The sequence below is a fragment of the Chaetodon auriga genome, chromosome 20 (genome assembly GCF_051107435.1).
Source record: "Chaetodon auriga isolate fChaAug3 chromosome 20, fChaAug3.hap1, whole genome shotgun sequence".
In the NCBI taxonomy this organism is placed as follows: Eukaryota; Metazoa; Chordata; class Actinopteri; order Chaetodontiformes; family Chaetodontidae; genus Chaetodon; species Chaetodon auriga.
The window spans coordinates 7,114,327-7,126,708 of NC_135093.1; the positions used below are offsets into that span (position 1 = coordinate 7,114,327).

General features: G+C 41.0%; 1 protein-coding gene across 1 annotated transcript in view; it reads left to right on the top strand.

Moving 5' to 3' along the window:
• Positions 1-12,076, top strand: part of LOC143339058 (carbohydrate sulfotransferase 15) — a 34,766-nt gene extending 22,690 nt beyond the window's left edge. Inside the window, exons 4-8 of the mRNA XM_076760058.1 lie at positions 3,372-3,515; positions 7,328-7,484; positions 8,644-8,800; positions 10,141-10,288; positions 11,548-12,076. Coding sequence (XP_076616173.1) covers positions 3,372-3,515; positions 7,328-7,484; positions 8,644-8,800; positions 10,141-10,288; positions 11,548-11,747 — 806 coding nt within the window. The 3' untranslated portion in view covers positions 11,748-12,076. The remainder of the gene's footprint in view (positions 1-3,371; positions 3,516-7,327; positions 7,485-8,643; positions 8,801-10,140; positions 10,289-11,547) is intronic.
• The last annotated feature ends 306 nt before the right edge of the window (positions 12,077-12,382 follow it).

A 12,382-nucleotide genomic window follows, 5' to 3' on the forward strand; every position in this document is an offset into this window, starting at 1 on the left:
TCTGCATCACATACACCAAAACATGGAACCACAATTGTTTATATTTTAATGTGAAATCTGGCTGGATGCGAGCCCTGAATGTGACATGAATTAAGTAGCGCTCAAGCACGCAGTTCAATCTCCCAATGCAATTAACCGAGAAATGAATATTCAAGACCCATCTTGTGCTGTGCATGAGAATATAAAGTGTTTATTTTCTACCTGAGAGTTCGCCCCAAATGTACAGCTCTCTTGGTGTATTTAAGTTCTGTGTGCTTTTACACCATCATCAGCCTCTTACCAGTGTAACTTCCTCATCTTGATACATTGATGATTGAGCTCATGCGGTGACGGTGCTCATTAACGGCTCAACTAGGACTATACGCAGAAGGATCTAGACTAACTCTACTTCCCCATCATCTGTGACATAGATTTTTCTCTGTGGTTGAAACCACTTGAAAAGAACATGTGAAAAATACAGCCTCCACTCAAGCTTTGAACCCACATGTGTGGGTGCACTGTTTCCTGTACTTGTTTAGCAAACGTTACTGTTGCACTCGGTCCTTACAACATGCCTCCCCACCATGTACTCTGCTTCCTTCAACACCTAGTTCTTGCTATACTCTGCAGTTTTTTGGCTGCTCCCTCGTTGCACACCGTGGATTTTATACTCTCATTTAAAACGAGTAACAGAGCAATCATACATTTATTTAATTAGAAAGGAAATCATTTCATTTTATGAGGGAGCTGTTGCATATTTTACAAACTCTTAGAGGCATATTTCAGGATGTTATTTGTCTCTAATTTTGGGAAATATTTGGCAGTTTAGCTGGTGGACACATGCATTATCACACAATCACAGCCTTGTTTCAGTTCAGAATTTTTAGACACACAAAACTTACTGCCACAATCCTGTCTTACTCTGTTGGTTGTCATGGAGTTTGAACAGGTGGTAACATGTCATTTTCTCAAACAAAGACATAAAAACCTCAGACTGTGCGTCAAGAGTTAAGAGCTGCCTCAGAAGACATCTGGTCATATGGCAGTTCTGTCATCTAAATGTGTGGATGCCGTCGTGTGTTTCTCTTCACCATGTGCATCTGTGATGTTAAAAGAACCACCACACCACCACAGATGGGATTAAAAGGCAATGTGAGATCTGGGAGTGAGACTGTATTTGGGTGAACTGAAAACCCTCTTTATTAAACAAATCATACCCTCACTTCACTTGCAGATGCTTTGTTGCATTCCTCCTTTGGTTTGATTCGGTGGCTTTTCGCTAAGGACACTAAAAAAAGCACCTCAAATCTGTTCTCCCCTTAGATGTTTCAAAATCAGATTCATATATGATAATTAGTGTCCAGGATATAACAGTTTTATAGAAGCTATGATTCTAAATATGTCTCATGTTTCTGCTCCCAACAGAGCCATCATTTCAGTACCTACATGCTTTTTGTTTTCTTTATAACTGAAACAACCATTAAGACTCATGAATAATGGAGAATCTTCAGCAGCTCAAGAGGCAGGCGTCAGGAGTGTGAGTCAGTGTGTGTGTAACTAATGTGTGTCTGCATTTGTGAACAAAATAGTGGTGGAAAAATAAATGTGAAGAGCAGCAGTTAAACTGTAGGGCACCGATCTGTTCAAAGTCAGCTGTGATTACGAAATCGAAAGCAGATTAGATAATGACTTTATACTGAGTTGAAAGACGCTTATGTACAGTGTTGTGGATAATCTCATAATTCTCCTTTAAGAACAGAAGCTATCTCATCAGCACAGCGTGAGGACTCAATTTTTTAATACTGATTTCTCACTGTGGTTCAACGCTATTCGTCTGCTGATACATTTTGTTTCGCCTGGAGCTATCTGTCTAAAAATTACTTAATGATTTTAAGAATTTCATCCAGGGTTTTGGCATAGCACTTGTTGAGGGAGCTAGATACAGAACTGGCCACATTTTTTGAAAATTTCATCCAAATTCTCACCACAAATATCAAAGGAGGCTTAACCATCGCTGCCAAAGCGATCCTTTTGAAGTTCATCCAGTTGCTGACTATGCCCCTAATCCCTCTAAGACTCACAAAACCGAACTGGTGGATTGATCAGTCTGCATGCAATCCTTATTTTAATGTGTTGTGTTCAGTTTGAGTCGATAATTATTTGAACCTCATAAAGCTGCGGGATGTGGATGAGTTGTTTGCCTTAATTTGTCGGCGTCGCGCTTGTGTTTTCTGGAGCCTGTGATGTTTCGTAGCAGCAAATGCTGCTGTATCCCAAGGACGTGGGTCCCCCTCAGTTATTGTCCCCCCTCACTCCCCATCCTTTCATCTTTGCTGCCACTTTCTTTCTTTCTCCCTCTCCATCTCTTCTAGTGTTGCACTTAGAGCTATGCTCTGGTAATCAGCACTTTTCTCCTAAGACATCCTTTGAGAACACTCTGAATTCAAATGGTCTTGTTTTGTATTTATTTATTTCATTCCCCTCAAGGCTCCACTCATCCGATGCAGCGAAAAGGTGATTTGATGCGATCCGCGCCACACAACTATCTTAGAGGAGCAGTTTGAATCTTAATCAGATGTGTCTACCATATACAGTACCCCATCGAGAAACACAGATAATTTGAAAACTGCGTGAGGCTTCATTCATATCAAAAAGCAAAGGGATAGAAAATAAAAATAAAAAGCCCTGCACTGAGACACACCAGCATCATCACACCCCATACAGGTGTAACTGTCCTGGATTAATAATGATGCAGGCAGGGTGTTTGGAGAGTTTACCAGAGTTTTCTAATCATGTTTTCCCTGCTAACTAGAGAACAGTGTTTCACTGCAACACCATCAAAGCATCACTGAAAGTAACAGACGCCTGAGCTAGCTCATTATCCTTATGCTGCATGGATACTCCTAAGTCTCACACTGAATCTCCACAATTGCCTAGTAAATTGTAATTATACTCCAAACCACAGCAGCTCAGATGGAAAACACATTTGCTAGTCCTGCATTTAAGCATTAACTTGACATTGGCCCTTAACTGGAAACACTGGAAACCAAGCAGGGACAGTATCCCCTGCTGAATTTGGATTGGATCAGAACTTGGATTTTATTAGGTCATCCTACAGTAAGGACAACACAGAAGCCCGGATGACCTCCTTTAGTGTGATCACGGAAACACATGGAGAGGAGAGGGCTGGCTGGAATGAAAACATGCTCGATGGATACACACCCATCTCAACGCTACAGATTCCCAAACAACATTTTTTAGCCTCATGAAGAGAAACATGTGAGCCTGTCTCAACTCATGACCAAATATAAGATGTGATATCTTTCAAACAAAAGTTAACATGCACTAGAGCACAAACTGTATCTACCATCCCTGTGTTCTCCCTCCACCAGGTATCATCCGTCTGAGCGAAGGCTTTCACGATCGATACCCTGTGGAGGACTACCTGGACTTGTTCGATCAGGCTGCTTACCAGATTCAGGGCAACCTCACAGCAAATGCCAGTGGAAGCCCCAGCCAACCTAACATCATCATCGGTAAGCAAAAACAACACTGAGTGCACAGTGATGAAAAATACTGTAAAAGTACTAAAAATCATTTGTAATCAACTGCGTGCAAATTAGTTTGTGCTTCGTCAATTAAGTTTTCCAACTGATTTGCTTGTTCTTGATGTTTGCATTAAATTTATGCGTGCTTCCTTCCATTTGGTAACAATGGCCAGTGCTGAGGATAAGCGTGAAATCATAAATCATTGATGTTAAAAGCAGGCAAAAGTGAGACATGCATCAGTTAAAGCCACATGACTATAATGTAAAAAAAATTGTTGATGCTTTACTTGGATTGCCTATTAATGATAATGAGCTGCAGTGAAGATAATAACTGGTGACATAAAGTGTTACGTCACTGTGGTGTCTTTATAGACTCTGGTATTCCCCATCTTGAAAAAAAAAAAAAAAAATTAATCTAATTTGATTCTTACCATCTCATTTGTATGAAGTGCACTAATTGACATAGTTTTAAGAGCCTTTAAAGTCTAAAGTCTGAAATTTGTAGTGGCTTGTTGTGGTTGCAAGTCGTCTGGGTTTGACAGACTACCAGTATGTGATATCTTATTTCCAGGGAAATTCACAGAGAAGTGCTTTTTGTTTTCCTGTGTGCAGCCCTTAACTGGCAGTGACACTCCTTATATATTATTAATATATATATTAGTAATTCTGATGGGAGCCAAGTAGAAAGTCAGGTGACATAGTATAAAGAGTGGCAAAATTCTGTGTAGTGAATAGGTGGATGGATTAGTCAAACACAGGACTTTCATCCAGGAGTCCCATGTAAACCACAAGTCAACACTGACTTCTTTCAAATTACGTAATGTACTTAATTTACGTATGTGACCAAAGTTATGTAATAAAATACTTACTTTAACCCAAACCATGATCTTTTCCGAAACCGAGTCAAGTAGTTTTGATGCCCAAACCTAACCAACACTGTGACTGTTAAGCACATGTTTATTTATTTTCCCATGACATAACTTTGGGAAGACGGTCATATATGTTGTTCTCAGAGTCACTGGCAAGCAACCTATTCTGTCCAGAGCTGCAATGATTAACATTGTTGGCAATGGCTGTCAACTATCAAACTACACACCAACTATTTTGATGATTGATTTATCAGTTTGAGCAAATTTTTAAGAAAAAAAAAAAAGTACAAATTCTCTGACTCCAGCTTCTTAAAGCACTCATTCCATTGTGTCAGATACATATTTAATCAACATTTAGGTAAAATAAGTATTGCATTGGACTCTGTATCAGCAAGTAACCAATATTAACAAGCAAAGGAACACGGTTCTGGATCAAGTCCAAAAAAACTTGACTGGGACATCCCTACTTCAGTGCCTATGAGATTTTGAAAAAGCAGAGACATTTTTAATTCTATTTCTAACATTAACTCTAGTCTTATGAATACGTTACCCAGAAATATCAAACACAGTTTCAAAAGCAAAGCATATTGTGAAACTGAGTGGCACGCAATTACAGGAAGTGCCACAAATCTATTCCGGTAGATCTAAATCTAAAGAACCCCACGTAAGGAGGAAGCAAAGAGAACAACATACAAGTGATGATTACGATCTTGCTAATCAGATCTCCAGGCAGTTTTATTTGCACAAACATTTCCTGTTCAGTGTAATCTCTGCCTTCCTGTTTTGTCAGTATCACATGTCAGAGGACAGCTTTAGCCCTCTTCCTTCTGCTGTATCATTTTAGCTACTCCGGTCATGTATCAGCGCTGTGATCTGTGTGAGAAACGTGGACTGACATTACTCTGTGCCCTCATCAGCCTGGAGCCAATAGCATTTGGCTTGGGGTGACCTGACACTTGCCTGGAACTTCACTTGTAATCTCGCCTCCAATATTACAAAGCTGCTATCAACGCAGCAGGTAGCGAGGCTGAAGCACAGAGCTGCTCCGAGGCAGCCACTCTCACTCCAGCGAGTGACTGTGATTTTTAAGAGAGCCGGTGACTCAGCCCTAAAGAGAGTCTCTAACAGCTTAATAATACTGGACTTCCTTCTGCTTCACTTAGCCACTTCACTGAAGTGCCGCAGAAAGGAACCGTTGTTCTTTTTGTGTCAGGACAGCAATAACATCCGCAGTCGGGTGGAGAAGTCTTATAAACCTCCGTCCTTTATCTGCATATTCTGCTCCCGGTGCCTCTGCTTCCATCTGTCTCTGTATTTTCCTGTCATCCAAATGCGATCTCAAAAAACTGCTCAGCTGCAAAGAAAAACTGATTTAAGTTTTCAACAATAGTCTTTTCACACTGGACTGAGTTGCTGCATTGAGTGCAGCTTAGCATGCTGCCCTGTTTTGTTTCCCTCTTTAAATAAATAATCCTTGTAAGAGGGGGGGAGTATGCCAAAGCCCCACTCAGTATTCACACCATGCCCTGGGAGAGCCCAGCAAGGTGCAGGCCTGTGGCCAGGATTTTGGGCTTCTGACTCTCTTCAACCGCGGGCCTACACCAGAGGCACGCCGGTCTGGCTCCGCCATTTGTTTGCCCTATTACGGCCTCTCCCCATGGAACAAAATAAGCCCTTTTAATGGACACTGAGACCCTTAAATAGATTTGATCACAGTGTGTATCATTTTAGGCATAACAGCATTAGCAGCGATCCTGTTTCACTCACCGTTGTCATCACAGAAAATAGGTCCTGGCTATCATCCCTTTCTCTGAGGAAGTGAGGCAGATAAGGCCCATGTTGTGTTCCCTCCGAATACATCACAGCTTCACTTCACAGATAAGAGGATAATGAAGGCACAGACAGCCTAATGAATCCTGGATATCGTTTCTCAGCACAGCCTGATAAAGTTCCTGCTCTCAAATTGTTTGAGAAACGATGTCCTCTGACTTGTTATGAACACCAGTACTGTCACTGTGTGGATTGCAGTCATTCCACAATTTTGCTCGCAGCTGGAGATGTAATTACTCTTGCTTTTTGTGTTTGTGCTCTTGCTTTAGAATCTTTCATTTTGTTGACTTGTTGAATGTGTGCTGGGTGCATGCTGTGTCTGTTCGTTCCAGCCTCGATTTAGAGGCAATTATATGAAGAAGCTGAAACAAACTTCCATATATTTATGCTTCATCATGTTTTCCGGAAGAAACAAATTGGGGAATACATCTATTATTAAAGTAATACTGAAAATCAGATAAAAGGATAATACAAAACTCGAGGTGAATGTTCGATCTTAAAAATAAAAATCAGCAGTTTAACCATTAATTGTTTGAAGCATAATCAGGTCATGTGTTTTCTCCCACTATTACTGTACATTTTCTACACTGTCTATGTCATAAGAGAGTCTTGTTTACTGTCAACTAGACTGCAAGCATCTTTTTGAAGCAGGAAACATAATGTTGCTCATTTTCTTGATTGATTTTTTAATTAATTGATTTAGTATAGAAAATGTCAAATCATATTAATTACAACACTTTCCATTGCCCAAGATGATGACTGTTTGTTTAGTCTGACAAACAGTCCGAAGCCCAAAGATACTCAATTTATTATATTTATAACAATAAATAGTTGTCCATTAAATTAATCAGTTACTCGATTAGTTGTTTTAGTTGCAGTTTAAGCCAGCCTGCTGTCTTGGAAAAACAACGAGCCTTGCATACACCTCACGTTCAGCCTCTAATTCAACTATATACACACCAAATGCAACGCAAAAGATTGAGAAAAACCATAAAAATGTGTGCACGTGGGTTTGTTTTGTCTCTGTGTGATTGCATAATTGTACGTGTATGACGGTCTGTGTGCATTTTTTAGTTGAACCACTGTGGGTGTGTTTTGCAGGCGAAGCCAGCGCATCCACCATGTGGGATAACAACGCCTGGGTGTATTTCTACGACAACACCACAGAGGGGGAGCCTCCCTTCCTTATCCAGGACTTCGTCCACGCCCTGCAGCCTGATGCCCGTTTCATCGTCATGCTCAGGGACCCAGTGGAAAGGTGGGTGTAATCTCCGTTTCACTGCCCCCTACTGCATATGCTCACTAAAATGCCCACAGCTCTGACATGCACACTGCCACCTTTGTGCCTCTATCATAACTGTTTACAGTGCAGATACAGACAGATAGTTTGCTTGTTTATAGGAAACAAAGGACCTGTTGTCACAGAAGATGTGTTGGCTTTTACTCAGTCTGGCTGTCACATGAAGTTTCATTATTACACCTTTATCAGAGCCGTGTAGAGCTTACTGCTGAATGCCTGCAAGGTATTCTGTTTAAACTGGGATTACTTTATGCTGCTAACGTTGATTTTTACTTCAGAGAATGTCTGAACAGGTTCTCTATAATTGCTTTTGCGTATTGAAATGTACCACTGAAATGTATTATTGATATTACTCAGTCCATATTCTCAGTCTTATTTAACTATTCTTTACTATAGTAAAGCAATCTGTTCAAACGTGTCATGAGCTGTTAATACAGTTCTATGGGAAGTGATCCCATGGATGATACTGTTACAATACACAATACTGTTCATAAATCCCAATCTCTAAACACTGTACCATATGGTAACATATTGCTGCAATAGCTATCCAGTTATGCAAACAAAGATTAACAAAGATACTTAGATGTTCATTCAGGTACACTGTAGTCCCCCACAGATTTCTGGCCTGCCTCAGTTTTTCAGTTTTCAATCTTCTGTTCACAAACTGGAATACAATAAGTTTTATTGTCCTTCTGAGGAAGTGTATGACAATCTGAAATGGTGTTGGTATTTGCAGTGGCGTAGGCCCGTTGTCTGGTATCAGGTCCGCTGACAATCGAATCATCCATGCAAGAACATTGCTCTAGATCGCTGGAGCAGCTCCACAAAATTTCTCCCAATTTCTGTCTTCAGTTTGGACTACTGGAAGCATTTTCTGATCTCTCAACAATGTAGTCACGCCTTATTTACTACAAACTACAGTGATCAGTGCTTGTGTTGCTGTAGGAAACATAGCTTTTTGATGAAGACAAAATATGGCTTAAACCATTTGCTTCTTGTAAAAATGCGGGTATCAGTAAACACATGAAAAACAATGGATTGTAGGTCCTCTTTCACAAAAGCCAAATTTCAGTCGCATGTTCACATTTGATCACTGATCACCTCTGTTGTCTTGCAGGCTCTACTCCGATTACCTTTACTTTGGTATTGCCAATAAGTCTGCAGAGGATTTCCACGAGAAGGTGTCAGAGTCGCTGCAGTTATTCGAGGGGTGCCTTACGGAGTACACAATGCGGTCCTGTGTATACAACACTACTGTCAACAATGCCATGCCAGTGAGTGTACCCTCCCTCCCACTTTTGTCTCACAGCCCTGCACAACACTGGACTTCAGCGACCAGCGTATTAACTGGTGGGAAGAAAGAAACAGGAAAGGAGTGAAAAAGACAGATGGAGTGAAACCCACACTTCATTAGCACATGCTAAAGCTTGCAGGATAGACTTTATGAAAGGGATTGGCAACACTGTTGAACCGCCGAGCGGGCAGCATCTAGAGCCTCTCTTTGTGCTAGAAAACCTAGTTTACCAGTGTTGTGAAGTCCCCTCTTACTCACCAAACAGACCATGTCTTAGTGTCAGCCAGTGCAGGGCCCCAGTGTTGGGCCCCACTCCAGCTTTTCCCACAGTGCCCTGGGGCAAACTGGCTGACAGGGGGTGGAGGAGACTGGCCCGTCCTCTTTTGGCTCCCCCTCCAGGCTGCCTTATATTTAGAGGTCCTTCTCTCCGACTGCCACTGTCAAGCTTTATGGCCCTCCGGGAGCATGTTCACTCTCTGCCGCTGGCCTAATTGTCCATCCACTAATATCTCCTCAGAGGTATTAGACCATGTGAAAAGCATTACAGCTGTCCTTACAGCGGCCCCTCATGCCTGTGGCCCTCGATAAAAGTTTTAGAGCTCAGATTACAGTTTAGGGAGAAAAGAAGAATAAACACCAGCCTGAGAACACCATTGGCCTTCACTGTTGTTCCAAATTGATTTAACAAAAGGAAGAGTTGCTGGCTTTGCTTGTAATCATTTATTCTGAATGGCCTTTCTGTTTTGCCAAAGATAATTCCTTTCCCAGTAACAAGGTGTTTGTTTATGCCTACTGCTCTACGATAAACGGTCACTTGGGAATCTAAAAATCCATTTAAACAACAATTAGACAACCTCAAAATGCTCTGGTGAAATCTCACAAAATATCATTGGGCAATTTATTTTTTGGGATTGTTAATACATTTTGTAATTGTTCAATTTGCAAAATGTCAGAAACAGTGAAACAGGCCCATCACAAGTCCAACCAACAGTCCAAAATCTAAAGATATTCAGTTTACAGTGATATAAAAGCAGGTTTCTGGTTCTAGAGGAAGCTCCATCTTTCTCAGATCCCTCAACAACTCACACCACATGATACCAGCAGATGCCCACATGATGCCCAGCATTACCCAGCTGAATGCATGTGGAAGATGAAAGACAGAGCTGGAGGAATTCCCTCCCTCCACCTCCCCCTCCCTCCCCCTGTTCATTACCTTAAAGATGTTGAACCATGCATACTGTACCATGTCCTTCTGCTGGGGAGGATGTTTCTTGAATACAGCAGTTATCTCACATTGATTCTACTGTTTTGTGTCCTCAGGTCAGATTGCAAGTTGGCGTGTACATTGTGTACTTATTGGACTGGCTGACCGTGTTCAGCAGGGAACAGATTCTGGTTCTGAGGTTGGAAGACCATGCCTCTAACAGGAAATACACGATGCATAAAGTCTTTGATTTCCTTAACCTGGGTGAGTAAGCAACACATCCTAACATATGACCTTGCCTGTAATCATTCCCTCTGGGGACTCTGATCAATACAATAAAAAACAGATCACTAAAGACAATTAGGGATGCATAACATTAAATGCATGTCACTGACTGTGATAATTAGCAGAAAGGATGCACCAATCCAAAACGGGTGGTGATTAAACAAATTCAATACCAGCTATAGTCCTATTAAAATGGCATGACAACAACATGGCTGTAATTTGCACACGCCTATACAGAATGCAAATGAATGAAAAGCTCCACTTGTTGTTAAAGGTATACTACACAGGATTAAAAACAATGTATAGCCTCATACAAATTAATCCCTCTGAGTCAGTGTATTTATCTGCATAGACCCTGCTGCCTGTATTTTCTTGTTATTTTGCTGTGGTTGGGACATTTCTGGCTGCAACCTTTGGGCAGTTGGTGTGTAGTCCCAGCCAATAACAGCACGCAGGTGAGGTTGGGACTTTGTAAAAAGGTAGCAACCAGGCAACAGACCATACATCAACCATCACTGACGCCCATTTGAAAAGGGAAAAAAAAACAAACAAAAAACAGTACATTTGTATTGTGTTCCTACCTACAACTGGAAAATAGGATCATGTACCACTGTTTTTTAGATTTTTGTGGCATTGCAGCAATGCTAGAAGCCAATCCCACCCTGAGGTCCAGTGACAGTTGAATGCTTCGACTTGCAGCTTGCAGTGCGTTTCAGTCATGAATGTCTGTATACTGAGGTATAAGAGATAATGAGGGTGCACAAACTGTTAGAAAATTCTGTTAATTTTGAAGTGCTCAAGTCATGTGCAGCCTGCTAGCCTATAAAAGAAAATTAAATTTCCTTTCTTACAACCTTCCATACTTTCATTATCAAAGCTCCGAGCCTTTCCTTGGAATATAAAGTAGACCGCTGTTAGTAACAGGTCAGTGTTTATGTGCAACAGTCAAGTACAGTTTTGCCCTGTAGTCCTGAAGCCCCCTTACTTGTCTTACTAGTTTATCTCACAGTTAAATTGCCCCAAGGCTCAGAGTTAGCTCTTCAAAAAGCAGCCATCATCAGCCAAGGTGTGATTACCTCCCAGAGCGTCAAATCTTCTGCTGAGAGGACTGCTGATACACAGTGATGACATTTCAGAGTCTGTTACAATATTTTCTTCCATTTGTTTATTGTTGCAGCAAAATCTGAAGTGACCCAGAAGGAAGGGATGTGAAAGACGTATTTGTGTGTGTTTTACAGGGCCTCTGACAAAAGAAATAGAGTCAGAGATCACAAGAAGTCCAGCGTCAAACACCAGGAGGCCGGCTGACAAAAACCTTGGACCCATGCTGCCCATCACTAAAGAGATCCTGCGGGATTTCTACATGCCGTTCAATGAGAAACTGGCCAAAGTGCTGCGCAATGACTCCTTCCTTTGGGAGAACAACTCTAAACTCTGAACAACACTTCCCCTGTACTTCAGTTAAAAAAACCACTGATGTATCAGCCAGCCCCAAGTTTGAGTTTCATCTCTCTCAAGTGCCCATGAAAATCAATGTTTTTTTTTTTAATTTAAATTATTTTTTAAGTTATAAAAGCAGAGATGAATCAAAGATAGAAAATAGCACAAGAGTGTGGTGATTTTGTGGTGTGTGTGTGTGTGTGTGTGTGTGTGTGTGTGTGCCTCAGTGAGTGAATACAAGAGAGAAAGAGATGTTGGCAGGTGTTGATTTTTTTTTAATTTTTTTTGTGACCAGATGTACAAAATTAAATAGTGAATTCAAAGATATTTAAAAAATCCTGTCTTGTCTTTTCTAGTTTGGATTGGTTAATTAAAAAATAGTCCTCCTCACAGAACTGAAGAGATGAGATCTACTGTAATAGTTTTTCGGCCTTTTCGTCCAAGACAGCTGGAATATATCCAAGCAGGTGAAAGACTTACGTTATGCCTTGATCATAAGTAAGAGTTTCCAAAGTGTTACTTAAAAATAGTGGGAGAAAGCAGAATGGAGTCGTCTGTGATCAGAACACCAGGATTTAGTGAAACAACACCACCATCTACTGGACACCACCTGTAATTGCAATCTAAAAATTA